Genomic DNA, 14,996 nt, shown 5'->3' with positions numbered 1-14,996 from the left:
GGGGCGCGGCGCGGCGCGGCGCCGCCCGCTCCCTCCCTCCCTCCCTCCCTCCCTCCCGGCCGGCGAGGCCGGTGCTCCGGAGCCGGGCGCTCCCCGCCGCGAGATCTGCCAACCCCGGGGGGGGCCGAGTCCGTCTTTCCGCGTAGGTTACACGCTGCGGAGCCACGCAGCCGCTCCCTTAGGCCTCTCCAGCCGGGCAGCGTTGAGCCTGGGTACGGGAAGAAGGAATTCCCCGGGTGAAGGCCCCGCGTGCCGTAGCGTGCGGCGAAGCCCATCCTCTCCTTAGCCTTTCGTTTCCACACCCGCAACTCCCCCTTCTTCCGAGAACGCTGGCAAAGCCTGCCCCGCTCCCCGCACCGCTCCAGAGGTGGCCACGGCCGTGGTGGGCCGGAYGCTTGGCCCCGGGGCGCGGAGCGGGACGAGGCCCGATTCGTGCTGTGAAGAGTGATCTGCCTTTACCAGTCCCCGCAGCACGTCCCCCACCTGCCCGTGGGTGCACCTGCACCAACACGGGCCCTCCTGGCTGCGCGGAGATGATTTCCCTTTCTCAGGCACAGGCCGACAGATTCCTCCCAACGAATTGCTGCTGACAGATGCTGAACCCACGCTAAGGACAGAGGACTGGATTTGAYCTGGCAAACCGAATCGCCAAGTGCTTCGGCTGACGTTAAAAGGAACAAGACACTCACCTAGCACTGAAGATAGCAGCCAGGCTTTCTGCGAGACCGCAGCGTACCTGTGCTTATGCAGGCAAGGGGAAGCATCCAGTCACACAGAATAGGAGCCGCAGCAAGCAGCTGATGTTTGCAGCTTACACGAGCGTCTCTGGACAGAGTAGCCATGTCCTGCACTCTCCTCTTGCTGCTGCTCGCTCTCTCCAAGTCCAGCTTGTTGAAAAGTGAGCCTGATGTGAAGAGCCCTGTCATCTTTGCGCTTGAGAAGGCGACTCTCTTCATGGARAGTCAGTATCAGGACATCAATTTAGATGCGGTGTTGGGATTTCATATTTTGCAAGGTACTGACACTCAGTTGCTTCAAAAAATGTCAGACTAAGCTGATACCAACCTTCTCACCTTTAAATTTGCTTTTTATGTAAGTAGACCTGATTGCTAGTATCACGATGTATCCTGTAAGATTTCCAAATTCTTAGTTTTGAAGTCTTCACTCTTCTTTTTGAAAAAGAAAAAGAGAAGACTCTTCTTTTTGAAGAGTTAGCTCCTTAAATGTGACAACAGCAGCAGTGATCCAGCTGTTCTTTATATAAAATGTATGTCTTAGAAGAAACTTTGTTTTTTCTTATTTTTTTACAAGGCATCACTTGGGTTAATCTCTGTGTTGGGAGGAATGGAATGAGCTGCAAGAAGAGTATTTCAAACTCTAATCTGTTTGATAATGCTGCTTATTGTATCTTCCTGTATAACTCAACCTAACAATTGATACAAGTTGCTTTTACAATTTTGGGGAGTAATGCAAGTCACAGTCAACTTATGCATGCTCCATACTACATTCAGCAGCAATGCTGCCATCTCCCAAGGGGCCATGGCTGAGGCTGGGATGAGAATTCAATGGCATTGTCCCCTAGCCCTTTTTCAGTACCTTCCTCACCCAAACTGTAGGTGCAGCAGAGAGAGCGGAAGCACTCTCTGAGCCCATCTACGCTCCTTCCAGTGTGCAGGAGATGCTCTTGAGTAGGAGATGGTCTATGTGGCTGCTTTGTGTGTGTGGATAAATTCCAGTCACCTCTATAAAGGGCCAAGATCTGATATTTGGGTGAGGATTTTTATTTTAAAAAAGAAGCCAGTGTAGTTTGTATGAAGACAATAAAAGTAGTAATGTAACATCACTAACGTAAGCTTGGAACACAAACAGATCCRCAACCAGTCAACAGTAGCATTTACCGCTGTTTATCATGTGTTGCATTTTTCTTTTTATACAGAAATTAAAGGACTAACAGAACGCACTGTGAGCATTTCCAACTCCCTATGAACAGCCTAAAGCCAGGTTCACAGGAGCACAAAGTACAGTATGCAAACATATAACAAGAGAAGTGATTATCAGCCATCTCACATCTGATTAATAAGTCCCTGGCTACAAAAGAAGCATGAGTGATCCCTTGGTCCATGTAGAGAACTTCATAGCATTTGATAAATCCTCTTCCCCCTTCCCCCCCCCCCCCCTATAGATACTATCTGGCTGATTGAGCCTTGCTGGATTAGCAGCCATTGAAACTATACCATACTTTTTCCTCTTCTGGATGTGAAGTCAGCTTCATAAATAATGTGAAAACAGTGAAGAGCTAAGATCTGTCTCAACAACTGTCTCCTTAATTGCCTTCCCTGCAGAGAAGTCTGAGAGGCAGCCGAAAGCTGAAGCACGCTGTATAAGACCAGCTGGCAACCTCTTTCCTAGTATACCTAGTTTCAAGTGCTCAGAAAAAGTCAATCTAGTCCCAGAGTCATGAAAATTGCTTTCAGAAATCACCTGTGCATGTGTGACTATTTTAGAGATCATCTTTTTTTTATGTATTTTTGAAGTTATATAACCATAGAAGGCTAAACAAACACATATGATTTTGAAAGCTCATAATATTATGTTTTTCCCACATAAAGCGTTAGTTTTTTTCTTCCAGGAAATGTTGTCTGGAATTTTCCAAATCAGTTTTTCAATGGAGAAGAAACCATTGATATGGACTATAGTACCTCCAAAGTAAGAGAACACAGTTTCTCCTGGAGTTGAGGTGAATCAGTGTGTACACAGCCACTTTCCTTCCTGGAACCTCTAATTCATGGTTTGCAAAAAAAGAATGGACTCCACACCAAAAGCCTGAAGCACAGAACAAACTTTCAGACAGCTCGTCTATGCAAAAGCCTGTATTTACAGAACAAACACAACTGTTTTCCCAAGACTTAACATGTATAAAAGAAAAAGAAAAAAAGAAAAAAGGAGGAATATAGAAGTACTTGATTTCCTCTGCAACATCAAAACATGTCATCTTACAGMAATCAGCTTAACATATTGCCATGCTGTAGTTTCTTCCTTCTTTCTTCATATTACATCAAGAAATAGTTTGGCTTCTAGTTACAGTAGCATTCTGCTTGGCAGTAAGGTACTTGCTAATCAAACAAAATGAGATGCTCCTTAGATTAGCACAATAGTACATTGGATTGGATTGCTTAACATTATCCAGGTTACATCTCACTTAAAGAAAATAAAAGTGTGTGTTGGGGGGGATGGCAGTCACTAGAGAGAGCTACAAAACTCTGTATTTTACAATTAAAAAAAAATAAGGGATGGGCTGGGAGTTCATGCTCTTATGCAAAAATCTTTCTTTCTTTCTGCAGGTTATTTGAAAGGAATCCTAGAAAAATCATTGTCAGCACATGAATCTCTTGCTCAGCATGCCCAAATTGAAAGCTTGCTGAGGAAGTTGTCTTCTTTGATTGAAAGAGCAAAACATTTTCTAGCACAGAATGATCCCAAATATTTCAAAGGTAAAAGTAAGTTGTACTAATGGTGGTAAAGAAAAATAATTCTTGTTCAAGTTTGAGCTATTTGTATTACAATATTTTTCCTTTATGCAATGACTCTGAACAAAGATGCAAGTGAAGAAGCACGATTTACTTAGACTGAAGCCAATATTTGGTATACATCCTGGAAATGCTTAGAAAAGAAGGGCTAGTGAGAAGTTGGAACGTCAGCGCACAAGTTTGAGTTCTTGGGAGTTATGATCCTGCTGCTGATTTTTTTTGATTCACTGAGGGCAAGTCTGCATAGCAGGGATAGTTAGCTCTGAGTCACAGAGAGATTAGTTTCAGGCTTGCTCATCTTTGCATTATATGCCCAGTGCATTTTTTAAAGTCACTAGAACTAAATCCATTGTCTATTTCACAACATCCCTGTTTGGTCTCTTCAAAGCCCTGGTGGCTTGACAGTGGAGTAGCAGTGCCACTTAATCAATATATTTTGAAAAATAAGAGTTTTTTCTGGCATAGCTTTTTTCTAAATTACATACCTATCATTCTGTGGCGCTGCCATTTGTTTTTATAGGGTCCATTTTGCTTCTGTTGCTTTGGGCAGAAAGAAAGCACCTCACTCTATGGTGTGTCCACAAGATGGCTTTACCTCAGACACAGACTTTAAATGGATATTTCTGCAGAATAGCTAGCTACATGCATACGCATGCATGAGTACTCTTGGGTACACACAGACATTTAAGAAATCAGGCAGGACCTGGCAACTCCCTCCACCACAACACTAATTATGGGACTTCTTTGATTTGCTTTCAGAATTTGAACCAATTTTAGGACCACATTTTTGGGTCTTTCCTCAGTCGTGGAACCAAACTGATTCCTTGCTGTCCTACACTGCATTTGGTAGTACTAAGTGTCTTACAGAGGAAATGAGTGACTCGTGCTTGACGTATTTGCTGGGAACATGGTATGTTTTAAAAATACAGGCAGGTATTTTTTTACTGCCACTGTTTTACGAGGCGTTTCTACCTTCTGCTAACGTTTACACTGACAAGCAGGGAATGAGATTTACAATCTTCTGCACATGTACAGGAAGCAGAACATGTCTTATCTGAGCAGTTCRTATCAAACTCAGGAACTCTGTTGCTGTTCCTATACAGGAAAGAAAGTGGAAAGTCCTGCATTGTCACAAGCACCTGTAGGAATATAATGACAAAGCCTGGTTGTTCAGATTACTCCYTGTCCCATCAGCTTTTTTACTTCATGTTTGCTGATATGGTAAGTGACAAGTTTTGTTATCCAAGATTTATCAATCATGGCAGCCAACACAGAGAAACAAAGCAATATGACATGTTAGATTGTGCAGTAGGAAGTTAGAATCAACAAAGAGGAAGAGTAAAGTCTCACTAGAGATATTTACGTACTTAGGACTATCCAGGTGGTAATCCAATGTTTTGGAGTTCAGAAGCAAACAAAAAATTCAAATTCCATTTTTTACAGGAAAGCAGGTAAAAAAGAAGGCAGAAGAGGCAGTGCAATCATTTAGTTCTACACTGAAGAAAGACAATTTTTTATGGTAACATAAACAAAATGGTAGACATGAGTAAAGGAAAGAGAGTCTTTCTAGAAGAGTTGATCTGAAAGATACAGGTGATTACAAGAGGTAAAGAGAAACTCTTGGTGAAGCTGGACCTAGAATTCTGTTAGGACTGGGTGAATACARGGAGAGGGGAAAAAAAACAGCCTGCATCAGTGGTATGTCTAGAAAAAAACATGGGGSAGGAGAGGATAGATTACATAGTAACTAGCTTGTTGCACTTTGTTTAGGAGGTAACTACTGATTCATTGATTCATTTCAATGAATCAGAATACATCAAGAAAATGCCTAAATTATGGCAAGAGCAGCTCTGATGCTGCCAACTGTCTGTCAAAGGAGACAACCATAAACCTAGAAATCATCTTCCCTGACAGAAGAAAGTCTGGAGTAGAAGAGAAAAAAAATAATAAAAAAAAGCAAGGGGAGGCTGCATCAAGAGGAAGATGAAGGAGAAAGAATTAAAGAGAAACTGGGAAGAAGGGCAGGAAGGGGAAAACAAACCTAACCTCTGGCATAAGGCAGGTTTCTCTGAACAATGCATCCAAGCTAGGTATARACAAAGCAAGAGACCTCTGGTTCTAATTCCACCCGCAAGTACCCTAAATAAGATACCTGGGAGTATGTTTGCAGTTTTATTGGCCATGTTCTCCCCCCCACCCCCATCTTCCCACTATGATTTCATAAGGCCACTTCTTTCTGTTTAGATAAATTCAATATCCAGTATTTTATATTAGCGCTCCAATATTTTATTTAGGTGCTTTATCATGAAGACTATACAACAGACTTTTCAGTTGCATAGGATAGCATGCATATTATTTGTGACACACTCAGTAACCAGTTCTATGATACTTGTACTTAACTAGTGCTTAGGCACAAAACAACGTATATATTTGTTGGGAGAACTATGTATTGACACACAAACAAGCTGGTTTAAAATATTATTTCATATACTGTTACAATCTTGAATTTGTTGATAGTCCCTGCTTCCTGTAGAGGGATCATATATCGATGTTCTTCTCAATTCCCCCTAGGTATCTTAAGAAGAAAAGTTATATTTATGGAGAGCATGAAAATGCTTCTTGCTAAAAATAGTGTTATTAGACTGAATGGTCACAGAATAMTTGAATCAAGATAGGATTTTCAATTCTAAATAACAGCTTGCAGATCCAGTCTTCCCTACTGCAGACTGGAGGTAGGGGGGAAAGAAAGAGTCTAATAAAATGCAATATTTCAATTCTCCTCTTCATCTAGAAGGGCTGCTCAGATCCTGTGTTCCTGAGGGCCCAGTATTACAAGAACATTTTCTGTGCTAGCATGATGAAAATAAACCTGGCAATTGAAAGCAATGGATTCAAGTTTTCTTCTCGAGACCTCTTCATGGAAAATAGTAYGTAACCTGTTCCCAGTTAATCACAATATGGCAGATGTTATTGTTAAATAATAAAAGTAAACCTTTCRCTTCCAGGGCAGTGAATCATCAAACAAAAGCTTATAGAAGACATTTGCTATGTAAAAGTAGTGAATTACACAGCATTAAGCAGAAATCCTGCTTAACCAATCTGATAGCCTTTTATGATGGAATGACTGTCTGGGTAGATGAGGGGAGAGCAGTGGACGCTGTGTACCTTGACTTCAGCAAGGCTTTTGACACTGTCTCCCCTGACATCCTCCTAGATAAGCTCAGGAAGTGTGGGCTAGGTGAGTGGACAGTGAGGTGGATTGAGAACTGGCTGAAAGGCAGAGCTCAGAGGGTCATCGTCAGTGGCGCGGAGTCCAGTTGGAGGCCTGTGGCTAGTGGAATTCCCCAGGGCTCAGTACTGGGTCCCATCCTGTTCAACTTATTCATCAATGACCTGGATGAGGGGACAGAGTGCCTCCTCTGCGAGTTTGCTGATGATCCCAAGCTGGGAGGAGTGGCTGACACACCCAAGGGCTGTGCGGCCATTCAGAGAGACCTGGACAGGCTGGAGAGCTGGGCGGAGAGGAACCTCCTGAGGTTCAACAAGGGCAAGTGCAGGGTCCTGCACCTAGGGAGGAATAACCCCATGCACCAGTACGAGCTGGGGGACTGACCTGCTGGAGAGCAGCTCTGCAGAGAAGGACCTGGGAGTGCTGGTGGATGACAGGTTGACCGTGAGCCAGCAACATGCCCTTGTGGCTAAGAAGGCCAATGGTCTCCTGGGGTGCCTTAGGAAGAGTGTTGCCAGCAGGTTGAGGGAGGTGATCCTGCCCCTCTSCTCAGCCCTGGGGAGGCCTCATCTCCAGTACTGTGTCCAGTTCTGGGCTCCCCAGGACAAGAGAGACAYGGAGCTACTGGAGAGAGTCCAGCACGGGGCTATGAAGATGATGAGAGGGCTGGAGCACCTGCCTTATGAGGAACAGCTGTGAGAGCTGGGCCTCTTCAGCCTGGGGAAGAGAAGGATGGGGGGGGGGGGAATCTGATCAATGTGTACAAGTACCTGAAGGGAGGGTGTCAAGGGGACGGGGACAAACTCTTTACAGTTGTCCTGTGTGACAGCACAAGAGGCAATGGGCAGAAATTGAAGCACGGGAAGTTCTGCCTGACCGTGAGGGGGAATTTCTTCCCTGTGAGAGTGAGGGAGCCCTGGCACAGGTTGCCCAGAGACGCTGTGGAGTCTCCTTCTCTGGAGATGTTCAAGGCCCGCCTGGATGCAACCCTGTCTAACATGCTCTAGGTGACCCTGCTTGAGCAGGGAGGTTGGACTAGATTATCTCCAGAGGTCCCTTCCAACTTTACTAATTCTATGATTTCAAACTTCAGCTTCAGATGCTTGAATTTTACAATCTGAAACTTTGTCCCAAATTAAGCAAACTGTATAAAATAAAGCTTATAATTCCATTACATGCATTATCTATACCAAAAAGGCCAGCATTTGAGCCTGGAATTTATTTGGCAATTTATTTGCCTAAATCCAAAGAATAAAACAGATTGCCCGGATTAGATAACATAACATTGATTCTTTTGGTTAAGGTTTATCAACATCTTTCTTACTGGAGATCAAATATATGAGGATGCAAACATGACAAAAAAAGTTATGTTTTTCTGTCCCTTCCTCCCTCCCGCTCCAGTTATGTTCTGTGGCATGTCTGGTTTCTCAGACTTCTACAAACTCCGATGGCTCAAGGCCATTCTCACTTGGCAGAAGCCTAAGGAAGGATGCTTTGGAAAGCCTGGTGAGTAAGCCTTAACCTACAGCAGTGATGTGTTATGATCCAAACATATAAGATTTAGACTGCAAATCAAAGGGCTAGGATACAGCATTTCTGTTGAGTCTTACTGAAAATACAGATTCAAGGAATGTTCTCCATATCTCCACTGGAAAGAAGAACAATTATTAATGTTTTTCATGCCCCAAACCTTTCACAAATGCTACACCAGCCTCAGTGCTAAAAAATATACCSACTTACATTGATTCCCAGAACCCTAACCCATTTGTAATATACTTCCTCCCTTGAAGTCCATCTTGTCAGCTGTAACATAAGGACACCTAATCTTTGAGAAAACTAACTTCAGAAAGAGAGGCATTAGCAAGATTTGTCCTCACTATGAATGAAAGAGCCCTCCACATTGAGGGGTAATTATTTCTTCTTTTTCAGGTGAAGATTTTAAACAGACCTCTGCTGGAACAGACCAAAAGCACCTGCTAAGGAGAATTAAGAGAAGGGAGATGTTGTTCGCAGGTAAAAATGGTGGAAGTACTTAAAGGAGAGGGATTTTTGGAAAGCTTTGTTCCAGTTAGTACTGAACAATTGCTGCATAAACTTCTCACTAATATAAATCAAAACCATTGTTGCCAAGGTAATTCTAACTTCTTTTTCTTACATAAGTGTTTTTCTTTTCTCTGCACGAAAGTTTGCAGAAATAGAAGGTATCACAAATGCTTGTGTGATCCCGAAATAGTCTCCAACTTTTTTGCCAGGAAGGAATCTTTCTGTTAAGTGATAGTAACTTGCAAGGGAAATCTTACAGCATGAGTGCAGAATGATAACTCAAATCTGTACCTGCGTTGAACAAATCAGCAAAGTCAGGCTGAAGTAGGATTGGAAAAAATAATCTGAGTAACAATGCCTGAGAGCAGCACGGGCCAGTTGTTTCCTAAGGGAAGGCAAGCCAAGGGTGACCGAGGGAGCAGCACAGGCCCGGTAATGATCTCACAAACACAGCACCATCCCACAGCTACCTGAGCCAGGACAGCAGAGCAGGGTGGTGACAGCAACAGGTCCTATCAGCAGGTCTGGTGATCATCAAGCAAAGCAAGTTAACAAGTCCAAAGTCAATCCAGGAGAGCCAAACAACAATTCAGGAACAGGACTAGAAATAGGAATAGTCATGACATAGCTCAGGCAAGAACTGAAGAGCCAGCCAGGCCTGAGCTTACATGAGGTGTACAGGCAAAGGGAGGGTGGGGGGAGGGAGTTGGTAAGGAGTGGGGTGGAAGTGCCAGGTGAAACCAGTCAGGGAAATTAAGGTCTGTTGGTGCMCTCAGGGTCCTGACCAACAAGTATTTACAAACACTGGGTCCATTTGCAGTTAACTTGTTGACGTAAAAATTGGCTAAATTTCACATTTATCAGTTCAACTATATTATCATCTTACCATGTATCAATACAGTCTTACGAAAGAGAAAGTGCTTCTGAAAGACACTATATACAGCATTTGTAGAACACTTGAACAAATGCTGCTTATGTTATGCAAAGCAGCCTGTTTAAAGTACTCAGAGAGCTAATGTTCATTATCATCTGTGAAATGAGTCTAATGTCTCCCTATCTGAGTTCTTAAGCAGGATGCTAAGGAAATTCAGAAATCCTAAAATTCTTTTATCTTCAGCTCATGTAGAAACTCAGATATTAATCTATCTGGCTGTCCCTGCTTCTGATCTTTGGAAATGCATGTGTCTTGCACTGAGGGATAGCAACTGAAGCTATTCTTATTGTGATAGATAGATTCATATTATGAAATAAAATTTTTTTTTGTTATATGAAGGGGAGATTTTTTTTTTCCGGAGCTCTCAAAGTACTTTTCAAATATTTCCGTAGACTCTCAATGTTCCTGTTAGGTAGAAGAATCTTATCTCAATGGCCGGGTAAAGTAAAGCACGGAGAGTATTTTATTCAAGGTCAAATGCTGAACCCAAGGTCACACAAATCTTGGGGCAAAGCTGAGTATAAAATCTAATTGGAGTTTTGACTCCCAGTTCAATTTTACCATTTGATCTCCCTAACTAAACTCTATCATAGCCTTAAGAATGCATATAGATTTAAAATTAGGAACACAGATCATCCGCTATGCAAGCCATGTAACAACATTCAATAACTTTCTCCACAGATGGATGTTCCGCTCATAACACAGCTGTTGCAGTAGGAGCGCTTGGGGGGTTCCTGTACTATTACTGCTGAGAATGTCGGTGCATTGCAGACTGTCAACTGGGAATGCCACTTCCACACAGAGGTGATTGATTGGCTCTTGAATAATACCAGTGCTCACTTCAGAGTGAAATGACTTTACAGCGCAATCTTCTCCTGCAATACAAAGAGCAGCTTCACTTTGGGAGGCAGTTTTTAATTATAGCAATGCTGGATAGTCCTGCACAATGCTGTTTTTACTAACAAGTTTCAGAGTATCCCAGAGGGTCAGAGATTATTTCAGTGCAGCCCTATTACCACTGAATACATACAGTTTTCTCTAGCTCAAATTCTGCTATTTCCAAAGAGCTCTTCAGCTTTATTGGAACTGGATTAATATCCTGGTTATTTCTGTGTATCTCTGAATTTGCTGCCTCCAGCCTTGATCCTGCCAGGTACTAAATATCTTCAACACCTGCATTCCACTGGGTTCTAGTATATACATGTAATAAGCAATTTTCAACTATTTTTCAGTTTGATACCTATTTTTCTAGTGGAAATGCCAATGAAATGGAAATGTCAAGAGCAAACAGAAGGCTCGTGACACAAACATTTACGTTATTACCTTGCCAACACCCTGTGGAAGTAATTGATGAACCCCAGGCTGAAACACTAAGTTAGAGCCTTTTCCAGGAGCTTGAAGCTCAGTTAGATACATTGACCATGAGTGACACAAAATGTATCACACAGTGCAAAGAACAAATGGTATTTCTTCCCTATGGATAGACATGAATAAAGGATGCTCTTCCGCAGACCCTGATGGCCACCCACTCTGAATGTTGCCATCGTAGTACTCTGGCTATTTTGCAAAATTTTTATTTCTTTTACCAATATTTCAAAAACAAATGTTAGATATTTAACTTCCACTAGAATTCAGTTCTCCATATTGCCTACCAGCAAATTTATAGCAACAGTAAAACCTCTTACAGCATGCAGCTAATTAGATATGTGGGCATACTGGCTCAGCAAGATAGTAAAGCCTTGAATGTTTGCTCAAGGATCAGATTTGGAATGAATCTTTTTTCTGATTAGAGAAATAAAGACTCAGGTCTTTTCAAGGGCAGAGCACTGTCCCAGATCCCTAAGCTACCTTTACACATACACCCCTGGTATTGCCAGACACATCATGCAAACCTGTAGGAGATTTATGCTTTGGGGATCTTTTGTTTCATTCTAACCTATTATCTGACAGCTACTTGCTTATGGTAGTGTATTCACATAATGCAAAAGGCAAACTGCTTTTTGTATTTACTTCCTTGAATAGAGTGCAAATATGACGTGCTGTCATGGAGTCAATGACTGATTTTTTCCTGGAGGCATAATGCCGCTAATTTCATTTATTTGTATTTTCTGTCAGTTTATTAAATTACTTAAAATTACTTAAATTATTAATAGCTTTATAGAAATAGTGATGTGAGTTTATATAGTGTCTGTTAGTTCTTTTGGCCTATCTAGTCTTCAGAGCACTTGGCTGCAGAAAGAGAAATATGATATAATCATCACTTATATCTGAAGTTCTGAAAATAGGAATAGAGGAGTGAATGGATGGTGCATTTTGTGAGTGAACTGATTTTTGCATGTAAAATTCTTCATATTTGTTGAATAACAATCAAAAATTTTGGAAGGCTGATCCCCCCTTTTCTTCCTGTGCCATTTCAGGAAGTTTGGAAATGCTTTTTGCATTTTTTTCTGGAAGCTCTCTATGGAAGCTCTGCAGGTCAAAGTCTAGCCCCAGCACCAGATCCCTAAGACTGTTTGGCTTAAACAGTCAGTTTGTGTGCATCCCAGCAATACTTGCTCTCAGGAGCAGCACTGAGTTAGCARATTTCTTTTCCAAGTCACTTGGAGATACTCTGCTTCTGGAAAGAGCGATTTTCCTTTTAATTTCTTTGCAATCCATGTTAATGTCTCAGGATGCTTGCCAAAGCAGAACGACCGGTTAGCTGCTGTGTGCTATAGCACTAGGTTATACTTCAGAGCTCTTAAAAAAGCTGCTACAAGCTTTCGAGTCATGTCTGTTCCTGTGACTATTATGAAACATGTTCTCCCTGACAGATAGACACTGCATGCTAATTTGTAGATCAATACAAGGATGTTGGGAGTGCAGGCACTTAGGATCCATCCCAGTCTTTCTCTCTTTGACAGATTGCTGTGGGTGCAATAAGTGGAGACATGGAAACCTAAATCCTTCTGATTAGTAAAAGTTCACTATTCCAGAAATCACTAATGTCAAGTCTCAAGTTAACTATGCAAAAACCTGCTGCTACCATGGCTACTCTTACTGCCACATAAGAATATTTGTAGTAAAAACCTTTTCAAAATTTTTTACTTTTTTTTTTTAAGTTGCTCAAAATGGAGTATCTTAATAACAGATATTTGAACCAACTATACCTGCAGTGCAGGGGTACAGATTAGCAGTAGTCATAAAAACGATATGATTTCAAAGGGTGCAGGCTACTGAGGCTCTCTGTATTTTAGTATAATAAATTATTGCCACTGTTTAACAGCAAGTAATTTGCTTCTTGTGTTTGTTCTCCTGTTTGTTCAGATTCTAAAGAACACTCCTGGATGCTGTGCTACAGGGGTGCTGAAAAGAGACAGTCCCAGAATAAGCTCTATCTGGAAGCAGTTCTAGGTAGCCTGAAATACTATTGAAGGCAGCCTAGCGCAGAGCCCACAGCCTGTGTTAATACTGCAGTCTTCTGTGCCTTGCTCAGTGCAGTGAACATGAAAAGACTAGTCTTTCAAAGGTAGGACTCCCAGCCTCAAGCCAAATGTTCCCCTCTAGGCCACCAAGCTCTAAACTGTGAGATTCATTTTATTCTACTTAGTACATGTGACACGTGATCCAAAATCAGTTGTTCTCTGCTTTGTATTAAGATAACAGCTAGCAGTGGACAAAACAATAGCACTTAATTTTTTTGAGTTTTGCAACCTCAACCTTGCTTCTGGAAGGGAAATTAGGATGGGAAGCCCCTTTTAAAAATGCCCCTTTCTCCACCCATAGCATCCTCTACCAGTCCAAACTCTGTACTTTTCTTTCAGTTACTGCCTTTTAATCTCACTAATTGCTTTGTATCAGCTTAATTCATTTTCTCCACAACCTGACCCAATAAGAAATCCCTAAGATGATTATAAAGGTAAAAAGAAGTGACATAGTTAGAGGAAGTTCTTAAGTGAGTACCTGAAGACAGTTTCTTCTGGCAGATTTGTGTTGGTTGGACGTATTTTCAGACAGGTAGATCTATATCCTAGATGCAGACAAGGAAGAAGGAGAGTGGTGAATCAGCAAGAGAAGAGCCAATATATCTGGCTTATGAGATTCTCCAAAAGTTCTTACAGACAAACTGTTTTCTTTCACTCTAGTTTGTATCAGGTTTCTGTTCCCTGTGGATTTCCCAAGGTAGCTTTGGGCCTGTAGCATTTGCACTTTACATTGYGATAATGGCCTCTCTTATAAGCTAAGCAAAAGACTGGGTGAGTTTGTAGTTGGATTGAAGCTTTCTTTGTTTAATTTGTCATTGTTTAATTGATTGTTTAATGGACTGCTTTGTGCTAAAGAAGTTGCCCAGTCTACTTCTAAAATAATAGTTTCCCACCAACCAGTACCTGAGAGAGCAGCATCCTTACCTGTTCCAGGTACACATATACTGGGAGAGCTGGAACATTAGCTGGTTAGCACTAGCCAAGGAAACGTAGGCTTCTGCCCCTCAGGCATGTGGCTCTGCAACTCTAGTTTCCCCCATTCATATATGTGATACCTGGCCTTGTACAACATCATTTACAGGACCAAATACTTAAAAGTGAGGAAGCCACTAACTGAACTCGTCAGCAACATCATCCAGCCTGAACAGACTAAACACACGTAAATACACCTCATCTCAGGCAAATGTAACGAGCCATTTTACAGTAAGAACGGGGGTTTCACAATGCTTTCTCCTTTCTCCAGCCCCTCCCAAACCCAGTCACTTAGTAGCTCAAAGAAAATGCAGACAAGGCAACTCAGCAGTAGGCTTTCTTTGTTTTTTTCCAATGAAAATTTTAAACTTCTCTGTTTTAAGCAACTGGTTTGTATGCAGGGAATGAAGAGAAATAGGTTAGTCGCACCCCTCACGGGGAGCCCGTGGGAGCGGGTGCTGTGGGGCCGGCACCCTCCAGCCGGCCCTCTGCATCACGGATGTCACAAATCGGGGCGGCAGCCGGCCTGGCCTGCAGGGGGAACAGGGATTCATCGGATCCATCTTCAGCGCCGTGAGCCAGCGAGCAGGCTGCACTCCGAAGAGATCCATTCATTTACAGCTCAAAAAGTCCGGAAATTTTATTTCCGATGGAACGACCTGCTGGCAGGACTGCCCTCAGCGAGAGCACGGCTCAGAGCAGAGCAACGAAACGCTGCGCCGGTGTCCCGCAGAGAGCACTGACATCCCTTCGGAAAGGGGAGCCGGGGACCAAAGAGGGGCACCTGCCCCCGGGCCCGCCTCCCGCCGCCCCGGGCCGGCCGTAAC

At 42.6% G+C, this 14,996-nt stretch overlaps 2 protein-coding genes across 2 annotated transcripts in view; both read left to right on the top strand.

Moving 5' to 3' along the window:
- The first annotated feature begins 63 nt into the window (after nt 1-63).
- Nucleotides 64-11,809, top strand: CUNH16orf89 (chromosome unknown C16orf89 homolog). The gene is made up of 8 exons (XM_085305314.1): nt 64-1,015; nt 3,342-3,491; nt 4,287-4,437; nt 4,631-4,748; nt 6,319-6,454; nt 8,158-8,262; nt 8,686-8,769; nt 10,415-11,809. Exons 1-8 carry the CDS (start codon nt 841-843, stop codon nt 10,483-10,485), a joined length of 990 nt encoding a protein of 329 aa, XP_085161440.1. The 5' UTR covers nt 64-840; the 3' UTR covers nt 10,486-11,809.
- Nucleotides 11,810-14,818: 3,009 nt separating this feature from the next.
- Nucleotides 14,819-14,996, top strand: part of NAGPA (N-acetylglucosamine-1-phosphodiester alpha-N-acetylglucosaminidase) — a 13,542-nt gene continuing 13,364 nt past the window's right edge. Inside the window, exon 1 of the mRNA XM_085305290.1 lies at nt 14,819-14,991. Within this exon, the coding sequence (XP_085161416.1) occupies nt 14,819-14,991 (173 nt within the window). The remainder of the gene's footprint in view (nt 14,992-14,996) is intronic.

The sequence above is a fragment of the Rhea americana genome, unplaced genomic scaffold (genome assembly GCF_003343005.1).
Source record: "Rhea americana isolate MKP2758 unplaced genomic scaffold, rheAme1 scaffold_219, whole genome shotgun sequence".
Taxonomy (NCBI): domain Eukaryota; kingdom Metazoa; phylum Chordata; class Aves; order Rheiformes; family Rheidae; genus Rhea; species Rhea americana.
This window is presented reverse-complemented; position numbering and strand designations above follow the sequence as displayed.